The following is a 14313-nucleotide window of genomic DNA, read 5'->3' as shown; positions in this document are numbered from 1 at the left end:
TTAAAATCAGTGCATTTTTTTGAATAGTGACTGTTTCCTAACCATCCGATACTCAATGCTTGGTTGCCTCCTTGGATAAACCTGTGGAAATGAAGGTGCTTTTTGCATTGCCTTTTTTAGCCTCCTGCCACCCTGTTGTGGGTTTCTTATCTCCTCCTTTTCTAACCTTCCCACCACTCCAACTGCCACAGCTGTCTCAGCACCCACTTGTTCTCACAGGTCTGGGCTCATTGCAATTTTAATGCACCTGAATCAGGTCACAATGGGAAAAAAACTGTGGAAGCGTTGTCCAAAGCTGCACAGCCAGAAAGCAATCTGTAAAGTCTTGTGCGTGCCAACTGCACAGTTTGATACAACCTAAATTGCCACATGTCTATGCTAGGATATGTAAAGGAGGCATGCTCTTAAATCACATGCATAGTTGAAGCAAGAAATAACTAGGTGCAGGAGTAGGCAGTTCAGCCCCTTGACCATGCTCTGCCTCTTACAACGATCACGGCTGATCTCATCTCAGCTGGAACTCCACTTTTCTGCCTGTTCCCTTTAACCCTTCAACCTATTGCCAATTAAAGATTCTCGAATGTCCAAGCACCCACCAGACTCCCGGATAGTGAATCTATATATTCATGACCGTTTGAGGGAATTAATTCCTCCTTATCTCTATTTTAAGTCTGTTTCCTCATTCTAGATGCCCCAGGTGAGGAAACATCCACTCTGTCTACTGTGTCAATTCCCTTTTGCATCTTAAATGCCTCAATTATAACTCCTTGGGATTCTTCTAAACTCCAGACAGTATATGGATAAACTATTCCAATCTGTCTTCATAAAACAAGCCTCTCTTAACTGGAATCAATCTAGTGAATCTCATCTGAACTGCCTCCAATGCAGCTACATCCCTGCTCAGGTAAGGGGACCAAAACTGAAATAAATACTCCAGGGACAGTCTCACAAATGCCTTGTACAGGTGTAGCAACATTTCCTATTTTTATACTTCATTCCTTTAGTAATAAATGCCAAAATGACATTGACTTATCATCTGTGCTACCTGCTGATCGATTTTCTGCAATTCATACGCAAGGCCATCCAGATACTTCTGCGGCAAACTGATGTCAACCTAGCTTTCTCAAGAAACATCGAATTTGGTGAAACTAATCATTAATGAATTATGTGGGCAAAGAAGTCCTGTGGGTTTTGAAGTCCAGGGGAATGTGGGCCCAGAATAAGAGGGTGATTTGACTAGAGCAAGAGAAGTCAGTGGCTGTCCATGATGGAGGGGCAGTTGAAAAGGAGTTCCAAGGCCAGATTGGTGCAAGTCAAGCATTGTAATCCCTTGTGAAGCTCAGTGAGATTGAATGACCTACTGTGTCATTACAATTTGGGACTAAAGCAATCCTTCTTCTGATCTGTGTTTGCTATTTATGTGCTGTGCACTGTTTATTATCAATGTTTGCCATGTTAAATATGGGTGTCAGAAATAAGTTTCTTTTATTGCAGATGATATTGTTCTAGTTTGTACAGTAATTCTTGATTTGTTTGTGGCTTTATTTTCCTAGCAAGTACCCTGGATCTTGCTTTCAGTCTAGTGTATTTTTATATATAGCTAACTGTTCCTGAACAAACTTGTCCCATTTGGGATTAAAATAATAATAGATTTGCTGGTCTCGCCTAGGATCCTAATATTCTACATTGACTCTTGGCGTAGTAGCTAGATCTATCCCTTCCACTTCATGTTCTTATGGTCTGCAACTCTCGTAGTTCCTCCTAAAGGTTGACTTCCTTTTTTTCCCCCCTAATTAGACATTCAAAACAGCTGTGCAAACACAGAAGACTTGCAATCAACTCCTATGATTTCTTAGGATCTTGCCTTTTTTTTTCATTTCATGGCTGCCTCAACATTGCAGGCTTTGTTTCTTCTGTAGTCCTCTTAACATGGGCTTCAACCCCATTGTAGCCCATGTAGCAGAATCTTTCTGGCTTATTTAATCTCTCAAATATCCTACTAGAATGCCAGTAATTTACTTTGACATTAGCGATATTGAGGAAGATATGACATTTGGACTGACATTAATGAATCTTAAAAGAAATAAAGAAACAATGACAAAGACCACTACTGAGCAGTTTTTATAATTAAAACAGCAGGAATGAGAGAAGTTAAACAAAACAACAGAATCTGACACAGAAGAGAATTGTTGCAAGGTTTGTAGCTCAGGTTGAGGTTTAGGGTGTAGGTTTGCTATCCAGACGTTTCATTACCTACCTCTTCTACTAGGTATTTCAGTCTTGCATGTAGTTCTTCGGCCAGTCTGGAAGTTGGTGTTCCGGGTAGTGAGAGAGTTGAAAGAAAGGAAAATGGAGAACTACAAACCTGCGTATACAGAAAACTGACATACTGACCAAATACTTAACTACACCAGCAACCATCCCAACACACACAAACAAAGCTGTATCAGAACACTATGCCAATGAGCCACCACGCACTGCAGCACAGACAAACTTCAGGAAACGGGAGAATCACCTATACAATGTATTCAAGAAGAACGGATACTCAAAAAATAGTCTGCAGGTTCCTCAAAAACAAACCACGACAAGCAGACCAAACACAGCCAGAAACCCTAACCACCTTACCATACATCAAAGAAGTTTCAGAAATGACAGCCAGACTACTAAGACCCCTCAGAATCCTAGTAGCACACAAACCCACCAACACTCTCAAACAAAAACTAACAAACTTAATAGACTTAGTACAGCCCATGGACAAAACCAACGTCATGTACAAAATTCCATGCAAGGACTGCCACAAACACTACATAGGACAAACAGGAAGAAAGTTAGCCACCAGGATACACGAACACCAGCTAGCCACAAAAAGACACGATCCTCTCTTCCTCGTAGCCCTACACACGGATGAAAAAAACCACCATTTCGACTGGGACAACACATCTATTCTGGGACAGGCTAAGCAAAGACATGCCAGAGAATTCCTAGAGGCCTGGCCAACCACAACGCCATAAACAAACGCATAGATCTAGATACCACCTGTCAACCCCTCCAGAAAACGAACAGGAAATGACATCACCACAAACCCCAGGAACCTCATCCAGGACAAACATATAAATAAAAAGCAGGAGACAACTGCTTCGTTTCACTTGGAAGTCGCCACTGATGAGGTTACCTAGCCAGGTAATGAAACGTCTGGATATCAAACCTACAGCTCAGTGAGCAAACCTACACCCTAAATAGAAGAGAATTATAGTTGGAGAGGTATGGATCTTATAGATGTATTTTTTCAATCTCCTGAAGTTCTTCAAAATTTGACATATGCTTTGTTAGTAGTCATATTTTAGTTTTGTGTACAGTGACACTTGGGGAATGGTGTGGGTGTTGGAAGAATTTACAGGCTTTGAGCATTTGTGTGTTCTGTTTATAACCAGCAAGTAATAACTCCCTTTTAACTTGTACAAACAAGCCATGTTTTGAAATGATAGGTCTTCACGGGTAGATGGAGAGGGGGTGGTATAACATTGTGACATCAGAGGAAAACCCAAATGAGTTAATGTCTGTCAGCAACTAATTAAAATAAAGATGTTAAAGACTGTAATTGAAGTTAAACACTCCTTAAATGGCTACCTTTTACAGAAGAGAAGCTAATGAGTCCATTGCTTTAATTTTAAGTGGTAAAGTTCATTGCATTTCTAAGTTTAAAGTAGAATATTTTGAATGATGGTGAATAACAGCATTAATTAAAAGAAGTGATTAAGGAAATAATTAGCTAATTGGAGAGCAGAACTGAACATGGTAGATGTAATGTAGAAAGATATGCTATTATCTCCTTTTTTTTGGTCAGGAAAGAAATTAAATGAAGAGAGATTGAAAAGTGTATGTATTTGGACCCAAGAAAGGATTGAATTTACCATAGGAGGAGTGAAACAAAGGCTCGCCAGATTTTCTGATATAACGTGATCATCCAATGTGGAGAGTTTCTTTTATTCATTCATGGGATATGGGGTGTCGCTAGTTAGATCAACATTTATTGCCCATCCATAATTGCCTAGAGGGCAGGTCGGAGTCAACCATATTGCTGCACTCACCTGGTCTGACCAACAGGTGACAGCAGATTTCCTTCTTTATGATCATCATGAATGGTGGTGCTGGCTTGAAGGGCCAAATGGCCTACTCCTGCGCCTAATGTCTATTGTCTACTCTATTGCCTATTTTAAAGGGCATTATCGAACTAGTTTTTCTGGTAATCTAGAACACTTTCATGTTCATCTTTCAACTCTTAATTCCAAATTTTATTGATTACAAATTCCATTATCTGTCATCACAGGTCCCCAAAGCATTATCTGGGCTGATGGATTAATAGTCAGGCAATACCATTAGGCTATCGCCTTTCCTAATAATTGAGGAGACCGGGGCACACTTCTGTAGAGGCTTGACAAATGAGAGGTGATCTAATTGCGATGCAAAAAAATCTTACTGGGGTTAACAGGGTAAACACTTGAAGGATAATCCTCCTAGTTGTAATTCTAGTATCAAAGGAGACTGTGTCTCAGACAAGCAGGAGGCTGGAAGGATACATCAAACCAGGCAGTTGTAGGAGGTGGAGAAGTCAACGTTTCGGGTGTAACCCTTCAGGACTGTTGAACTGTTGACGTCTCCACCTCTTGATGCTGTCTGGCTTGTTGTATTCTTCTAGTCTCCTGCTTGTCTACCTTGAATTCCAGCATCTGCAGTTTTTCTGTCTCAGATTAAAGAATGGGCCACTTCGGACTCTGAGGAATTTTTTCACTTAGTGTGGTGAATCTTTGGAATTCTCAACCTCCAATGTCACGGAGGCTTGGACATGGTCAAGTGAAAGATTTCTAGCAGTAGAAGATCATCCATGATCTAGTTACCTGGTAGAGTACATTCAGGGTTGAAAGTCCACTTCTGTTCCTATGTTCCTAATTAGAAATCCTGTATCTAATCTGGTCAGTGTGCATTTGTGTCTTGCACTTCAGTGGAGCAGACGAAATTACACTTCCAAGGTGATTTCAATCTTTCACTTCTGTCACATTCAAGCACTAGTTTCGCTGCTATCTCCAATCTTATAACGGAACTGCTCAAGAACACCTTCTCACCTTTGCAAAATGTTTCATCACGCATCATAATTTTCAGTCTATTAATTTGTTTCACTTGTAAAGTAAAATGGATATGCTGATATTTTACTAAACTGTTGTGTCAAAACCACAGGCTCCTAACTTGATAGGTGAGAGTGAATGTGAGAGTCTTGGCTTGGTAATTCTCATCTCCTGAGAGAGGAAGTTGTGGGTTCTGAATCTGGGTTAATGTTTCATATTTCAGTGCTGCACCAATGATGTACTATTGTTTGAGATGACATACAGTCTCTTCATCTGATCTTTTACACAGCTTTAAGCTTCCAATCAACATAATGAAAATGAATTGATCATTTTGTTTTTACTGCACTTGCACCAAAAAAATTTCCAATTTGACCTCTGTATTCTATTTCGTTGTACCAGCAAGCACCCCTCATTTGACTGGGAAATAATGCAAGCCATCCAGAAAACATGAAAGGTCTTCTATAAATTCAAGCTTGTTCTATGCAACAGTAGTATTAAGGCAGTTGGATCAAATGCTTGATATAGGGAACCAGGGCACAGGCTTCAGGTATTTTGGGTATAGACATTTTTTTAAGAGATGGTGTCAGCACTTATTCTTATGGAATAAGGGAAGATTAAATGCAAACCACTTATGGAGTTGGTCTCAACCTTTCAGTCTTGCATTAGGTGCTGGTCCTTACCAAAAAGCTCAACCCCCTATCACCTTTCATCTTCAATCATTTCCCCTTACAAAACTCCTGTCTTTTGATATCAACCTCTTGCACTTTGTTGCCTGCCACTCAATTTCTCGTTTCTCAATTGTTTCAATCTATCAGTTGTAAATTGCATGTATTTCTCAGTCTCTTGCTTTCAAAACTGTCATCCATGAATACTGTCCCTCTTAAATTGATTCTACTCCTGTCTATACTGTTGTAGGTTTGAACCTTCATAATTGCTTCTCATCTTTTGCCCACATAGTAAGTTCCAGTATTCTAAGGTTGCATACTTAATTCACCTTATCTCCTGCATTTGCTTCTTTGTATCATTTATCTATGTCTATCCTGTTTATGTGCTGACAATATTACAGAATTTGCATCAATGTAAAAATTCTACCACCTATTTTCCTTCACTGAGTCCATTTTTGCACTGCTGGACAATCTATTTGATATAATCATGTGTAAGTCTCAACTTTGCCTACGACTTGCATTAATATCCTATTTTTCACGACCGCTGAGTGTCTCAACACTTTGCATCAAAAAAATTTGTACTGACTGTATACTCCCTGTTTTAACAAAGAAAATGTGATCATTATGTAAAAAGCAAACATCAACAAACAGTAATGTGGTGAAGAAACAGTTGATCTATTTCTTGTCATGAGGAATAAATACTGAAGGGGACACCAGGGATAACTCTCCTGCTGCTCTTTGAGTGCAGTAGGTTCTTTTATATTTTCCCAAGTGGGCAGTTGGGCCACAATTTAACATCTCATCCAAACGATTACATCTCTCATAGGCTAAAGTTGTTAACTAGCCTGTGCATTCTTCTAACTCTCTGCAGCACTCTCCAAGGAAGAGAGATTGCCAAGAAATGCGAAACAAAGAAACAAACTTAAATCTGTTAAGTTGAAAAATTTGAGATTGATGTCAGCTGAATGAGAATTTGTCACAGATTTTGTGCCTTTCCTGACTGCAAGTTCAGTCAATTGCTGGATGTGTAACCATTTTGTTGTTAATTACAACAAACTTGACCTCCACCTCACTGAAACTGCTTGCTTGATCTTCACATAATCTCCTTCCCCTCATTCCCACACTTGCTAAAATCCATTTATATGTTAGAGTAACCTTTTTGCATTAAAGATTCTCAATACTCTGCTTCTGGTATCACAATTAGCATAAAGTTTTATGTAAGGTCATTAAAAAAATAGAAGCAGATGTAAACCATTTGGCTGATCAAACCTCAACTATTCTTTACAATTAGCTGGTTGTGGCCTTAACTGGCCCCATAATCCTTGATTCTCTTGTCAATCAAACATCTGTCTAACTCAGCTTTGAATATATTGAATGTTCTAGCATCCACCTTGTCTGGGAAGGAATTTCCACAGACTAACAATCCTCAGATGATGTTCCTCATCTCTGTCTTAAAAGGAAATGTTTCTGCTCCCTGGTTCTCTATTTCTTGAGGAAGCGTCTTCTCAACGTCTACCGTCAAACCCTATTGTAACTTGTATTTCAATAGGATCACTTATCATTCATCTGGACTGCAATGAGTATTGACCTAACTGCTCAATCTTTCCGTTTACAGCAAACCCCTGATGCCATGAATCAGACTCTTAATTTTTGCTGAACTGATTTTTGACATAAGTATACCTTCAAGTAAAGAGACCAGAGTACACCGTACACTAAGGGTGGTCTCACCAATACCTTGCACAATTGTAGCAAAGGTTCTTTACAGAAAATTAAAAATTTAAAGTACTCATGCTTGCCTGTACTCTTCACACACATGCCCACGGCACTCCCTCACCTCTTGCTCCCTTTTCTTTTCTTTGTGTTTTGCTCTCTTTTTACATATTCAAGCAATTGCCTTTATTTAATTTTGTCATCTAAATTTCTCATCTTCAAACTGAATATAGCATCTTTTGATCGTTCAACACATAGAATCCTTTTACTGTTTTCTTTACCTGGTTTAGGGTGAGGGTATCGGGAGCATTTATTGCCCAGAGGGTGGTTAAGAGTCACCCAATTTGCTGTGGGTCTGGAGTCACATGTAGGCCAGACCAGATAAGGATGGCAGTTTCCTTCTGTAAAAGACAGAACCAGATGGGTTTTTCGAACAATTGACAATGGATTCACGGCATCATTAGACCTTTGGATCCAGTTTTCAAAATGAAATTCAAATTCCACCATCTGCCTTGGTGGCATTTGAACCTGGGTCCCCAGAGCATTATCTGTGTTGTTGGATTAACTGTTCTAGCAAGAATACCACTAGATTATTGCCTCCCTTTAAACTATTAGGTTGCTAATTAATCTTGTCTCATTATACATTGCCAGTTCTGAAATAGCCTGATCTCTAGTTCTAGAACTTGTCCTCAGAAGCTATCCTAAGTGCATACTTGTGAACTTCTCCAGCTATTTCCAACAGTTTGTTTTATCTATACTGTATGAAGATTAAGACCTCTTGCTTTGATTAGTCCGTGGATCCAACAAATTAGCTTATGCAGACTATTTAACTGTCTGACAAGGAGAACCAAGGCAAGAGGGTGATAAATGGTCAAGGTTGAATATGATGTGCACAAATGTGTTCTTTCCAGTGGTGAGTGAAATGCCAGATAAAAATGAGGTCCCCAGACCTATCTATCTCTTTTGTCCTACCTCCCTCCTGATGATTCTGTGATCCATATGACTATATTCTACACCAAAAAAAAACTTAGTTGTTAGAAAAGCTATTTCTGACCTTTCTAAATGCCAGCTTCATAAATCATTTTTAGAATGGGATTGATCTTTATATTGCTGTTTTACAAACAAAAATTTAATTGCATAATGTAATCTCATGCTGTATTGTTTAATTTTTGCAGTTCTTTACTGGTTGGTGGATAATTATAGATGCTGCAGTGGTTTACTCAAAAAATGGAGAATTGAATCCTGCTTTTCACACATGTGGAGTCATGTCAACTGTAGCTTTTTTCATGTAAGTTCTTTATTGGATTAATACAATAGTGTTCCTTGACTATCTTTCTTCGTTTAAAAGCATTGTGCGATGGACGTTCATCTCATAAAACAAATCTCACTAGTATCAGCCTTAGCTGAATGTGATAAATGTTGTCTGTGAATCAGAAGGATGTGGATTGAATGGGAATGAGGATTTCAAAAATGTATTAAAAGTCATAGAGTCATAGTCATAGAGATGTACAGCATGGAAACAGACCCTTGGTCCAACCTGTCCATGCCGACCAGATATCCCAACCCAATCTAGTCCCACCTGCCAGCACCCGGCCCAAATCCCTCCAAACCCTTCCTATTCATATACCCATCCAAATTCCTTCTTAAATGTTGTAATTGTACCAGCCTCCACCACATCCTCTGGCAGCTCATTCCATACACGTACCACTCTCTCGTGAAAAAGTTGCCCCTTAAGTCTCTCTTATATCTTTCCCCTCTCACCCTAAACCTATGCCCTCTAGTTCTGGACTCCCAATCCCAGGAAAAGACTTTGTCTATTTATCCTATCTATGCCCCTTATAATTTTGTAAACCTCGATAAGGTCACCCTCTGACACTCCAGGGAAAACAGCCCCAGCCTGTTCAGCCTCTCCCTGTAGCTCAGATCCTCCAACCCTGGCAACATCCTTGTAAATCTTTTCTGAACCCTTTCAAGTTTCACAACATCTTTCCAATAGGAGACCAGAATTGCACACACTATTCCAACAGTGGCCTAACCAATGTCCTGTACAGCCGCAACACGACCTCCCAACTCCTGTACTCAATACTCTGACCAATAAAGGAAAGCATACCAAACACCTTCTTCACTATCCTATCTACCTGCGACTCCACTTTCAAGGAGCTATGAACCTGCACTCCGAGGTCTCTTTGTTCAGCAACACTCCCCAGGACCTTACCATTAAGATTATAAGTCCTGCTAAGATTTGCTTTCCCAAAATGCAGCACCTCGCATTTATCTGAATTAAACTCCATCTGCCACTTCTCAACTCATTGGCCCATCTGGTTCAGATCCTGTTGTAATCTGAGGTAACCCTCTTTACTGTCCACTTCTAGATAGTAAATGTAGGAAAGATGTTCTTGATGACTGGGGATTCCAGAACCAAAGGTCAGTAATCTAAGGATATGGGGTAGGCCATTTAGGACTGATTATGAGAATATTTTCTTCACTGAGATGTTGGTGAGCCCTTGGACTTCTTTACCACAAAAAGTGGTTGAGGTCAAAACATTGAATATTTTCAAGAAGGAGTTAGCTATAGCTCTTGGGGCTAAAGGGATCAAAGTACATGCAGCAAAAACAGGGGCAGGGTCCTGAGTAGGATGATCGGCCATGATCATATTGAATGGCGCAGCAAGTCAGCTCTTCAAGCCTATTTTCTCTGTTCCTATTTTCTCTTTGCTATAGAGTTGGACTTCATAGAGTCCTGAAGTTGAGCTGTTGGAGGTACAGTTTCTAAGGTGAACTCTTAAACCATGGCCTTGCATTCTTTCACAACTGTATATAAAAGATTCCACAGCACTATTTCTAGAAAGATCAGAGTCTTCCTCATAATCTGGGCAATCATACAACTCCTAGTTGGTCAAACAGATTAAAAGATTATTATTTAGTTGCTGTTTGTGGAACCTTGTGTGTAAATTTGCAACAATGTTTTCTGCATTTATTAGTATGAATGTTTTGAGTTTTTTTAAGGTGCTAATTACATAGAGAAGATTCCTTCCTTCCTTATTTTCTACTTAAGAATCAAAATCAATACATAAACAAATTTTGTATCTGGTTAAATCTGCCAGTTAAATTCAAATGAAAGAGGTGTATTTTTAGAACAGTAACCTGGTTCTTGCTAGACCTAAAACAGAACTCCACCATGTCGATTTGGGCTTAAAGGGTGATTGCAGGAGAATGTTATAAGGAAATGTTGGGAAAACTTAGATTCTTCAACTTTAAGCAAACACAAAAGAGGGAGGGCATTCCTGAAGTATGTACGAAAAGAGGGACAGGAATGGTTGAAATTTGAGATTGTTTTTGAGTTAATCTACAGTTGCTGGACAAAGGAACATGGGTATGAACAGATTTAAAGCAAGCCCTGAACTGACATTAGGAAGCATCTCATATGGAAACTTTAAGAATTAAGAGCAGGTGTAGCTCAATTGGCTCCTTGAGTTTGTGCCATCAGAAGGGTCATTGAGGATTTATAAAATTTCCACCTTCTCTCCTTTCTTTGCCTTGCTAGATTCCCCTTTTATTGTATCTTTAATAACATTAGTAATCCATATTGGCTTGCATTGATGGCAGTAATTGCATTTTAATCTTTATAAGAGAGATTTAATGCATGAGCGATATGATAAAGAGACCATTATCCATTATTCCACTAGTTGACATATGATTTTGATCCAACAGGTCTAACAAGTGATCAGTCTGTTGTGGCAGTTACGTTGGTACTGATCTTTTACCCCCAATTATGCTAAATGTTCACAATTTTTGGTAGTACATTATATCATTCAAATTTGACATGACTGTGGAGATCAATTTCCTTCAATAGAGTACCTGAGGAATCTCATTGCACAAGCCAACAGGTTTATATGTACTTTTCTCATCAAATATTGTCCTGTACATATAACCGAAGAAATCTGATACAGAGGAACTAGAAACCCTGTGTACTATTGTAGGAGAACCTTGCTGGCCTATCCTTATTGAATTGGAGCAGCAGCTTCCCCAAGCTTCAGTGTGTTGCTCAACATCAACTGTGCCGAACTGCAACACTGTCATCGGTTCTTTTCATTGGAAGGCTAACAGGTTCCAAGCACACCTGAGTGTATCTTTCAATAAATTTAAGGTCCTCCAGAAGCAGGATGTTTCTGCCGTTGCTCTTCGCTGAGAACAGACCTGTGTCATGATGAACCTTGATGCTTTAGGCTGATGGGGCAGATGTAGATTTCTCTATCCAGCACTGGCCTTATGCTATTCAGATGTCGTCAGATCTTTCAGGAAGATCTTTGATGGAAGGTCCAAACATTTACTAACTCCAATGCATATTTGACCCAGTTGATTACAGTGTGTCTCAGAATTTTTTTGTTAACATTTATGTTGGTATAGTTTTTCCAAAAACTCACTTTATTCATAAAATTTGTGGAAAGAATATTGGATAGGAGCTTCAGTTAAGGCATTTCATCTGCATTCCTATGAGAGCATAACTGGCTCTGCTTGCTGTCCTGTTCTGCTATTTCAGCTGCACTTTTAATTTAGGCATATCTTCTTACCCATTAACTGCCTTAAATTGTCCAGCTTCTCTGACTGTCCCAATTCCCTAAAATTAATCTGCATGTGGAAATTTTAGTAGTTTCTTACCTAATACAAATAATACTAGGTAAACTGACACTCTCCCCATGCCTGTGATTATAGCATGGTCTTGGCTCTGAATTCAGCAAAATTATCATGCACTGATTAGTTCCCACATGAGTTGTTCAATAATCTAGGCTGTTAAAACTTCTACATGAGTAAATAATGTGCTATGGCTCAACACCACACTGCACTTTGTTTTATTTTGTGATTCACAAGAAGTGTGCTGACAGATGCATTTTCTAAGTAAACACTTGTCCTCATGATTTACTGAAGAATTCCCTCATCAAATATTATAAAATTCTTAATTCCCAATTATTTAAAAATCTACCTTGGGCATGCTATGGCCTTCTGAAAGTTTTAAAGTTCACAACCTTCTGAATGGAGAAAAGGATCTCCTCTGTGTTGTAAATGCTGACCCCTTTATCCTGAGACGATATCCCCTAGTTTTGGACTTTTCAGTCAGAGAAACATCCTTCCGTCAACTACCCTGTCAAGCTCTCTTTTTATCCCCCTTATATTTGATTTGGTTTATTATTGTCATGTGTACGGAGATACGGTGAAGTGTATTGTTTTACGTGCTGTCCAGGCATCCTGTCTTTCATAAGAACATAGGGGTAATACAGCAGAATTAGAATATAGTGTTTTAGATGTGGAGAAGGCGCAAAGAAAGATTGACTCTAATACGAGAGGTCAGATCATAAATTCTGATAATAGCGGGGAAGAAGGAAGAAGCTATTCTTGAATCTGTTGGTGCGTGTTTTCAAATTTTGTATGTTCTGCCTGATGGAAAAGGGTGGAAGAGAGTATGACAAGGGTAGGAGAGGGCTTTGATTAAGTTGTCTGCTTTCCCAAGGCATTAGGAAATGTGGACAACATCAAGGGAAGAAAGGCTGGTTTTCATAATGGCCTAGGCTACATTCACTGCTCTGTAATTTCTAGTGGTCTTGGGCTGAGCAGTTGCCATAGCTCTATGAATCACCTATAAAAATTGTAAGTGTCATTATGGACCTGCTGAATTTCCTTAGCCTTCTGAGGAAGTAGATATGTGGTGTGTTTGCTTGTCTGTAGCATCAACATGCATAGACCAAGACAGATCGGTGGTATTCATTCCTTGGAACTTGAAGCTCTTGACCACATCAACATCTATCCATCGATAGAGATTGGGGGTGTCCTCCACCTCTGCTTCCTGAAGTCTATGACCAGCTTTCTGGTTTTACTGACATTGAAACAGAGATTGTTTTTACACCTTGCTGCTAAGCTCGTGCTCTCTATCTCTTTCTTTCCCATACTCTGCCCTTTCATTGTTTGAGATCTGACCCACTACTGTGGTGTTATCAGCTAATTTTTAACTGGAATTAGAGCTGAATTTGGCTGCACAGTTGAGTATATAGGCGTATAGTAAGAGACTGAGTATGAAGCCTTGTGGGGCACTGATGTTGAGGATTATTGTGGAGGAGATATTGTTGCCTATCCATAATGATTGCATCCAGCAAGTTGAGGATCCAGTTGCAGAGTGTCCTCGATTCCAGAGTTTTGAGATGAGTTTTGTTGGAATTATGGTGATGAACGCTGAGCTAAAGTCTATAAATAGCAATCTGATGAGGGTGTCATCATTAGCCAGATGTTCCAGGGATGAGTGTAGGGCTGAGGAGATGGTGTTGCAGTGGAACAATGAGAGAATCTCTCATTTGGTTAAACTGCAGAAAATAAAAGGCTGATTTTTCTTCACCCAGAGGAATCTGGAATGATTTTCTGCATTGTAGTGGAACTAAAAAAAAGCCTTGAATCTTTTAAAAGGCAGTTGGATGTTGTGAGAGATAACAATAGATTTCTCTGGAAGAATACATTCGATGAGCTGACCCTCTGCGCTTGTTTTGTGATCAAAGCCTATTCTCTGGTATGAATTTTTGAACATAAGTTATCCTGCATGTTCCTATGAGAGTCATTTGGTAGTCTAGGTTATGGAAATTCTTACAAAACTTACGTAATGTTCTTACTATGGCTCATCATGCTGTACATTGAATTATGTAATATAATCTGTTTCCAAATCTAAATTTTAGGATAAATGCTGTGTCTAATGGACAGGTCCGAGGGGATGGATACAGTGATGGCTGTTTGGGAAGAACAGGTAATAATGCTTAAGCTATTTACTTATTTTAGTAGTT

The 14313-nt window shown here is 39.3% G+C and overlaps 1 protein-coding gene across 1 annotated transcript in view; it reads left to right on the top strand.

The window, feature by feature from the left end:
• Positions 1-14313, top strand: part of LOC140486424 (transmembrane protein 50B) — a 76745-nt gene that overhangs the window by 36308 nt on the left and 26124 nt on the right. The window contains exons 3-4 of the mRNA XM_072585535.1: positions 8671-8783; positions 14209-14276. Of these exons, the coding sequence (XP_072441636.1) occupies positions 8671-8783; positions 14209-14276 (181 nt within the window). The remainder of the gene's footprint in view (positions 1-8670; positions 8784-14208; positions 14277-14313) is intronic.

This window comes from Chiloscyllium punctatum, chromosome 15 (genome assembly GCF_047496795.1).
Source record: "Chiloscyllium punctatum isolate Juve2018m chromosome 15, sChiPun1.3, whole genome shotgun sequence".
Classification (NCBI taxonomy): domain Eukaryota; kingdom Metazoa; phylum Chordata; class Chondrichthyes; order Orectolobiformes; family Hemiscylliidae; genus Chiloscyllium; species Chiloscyllium punctatum.
Note: the sequence above shows the minus strand (reverse complement) of the source record. Positions and strands in the feature narration are given on the sequence as shown.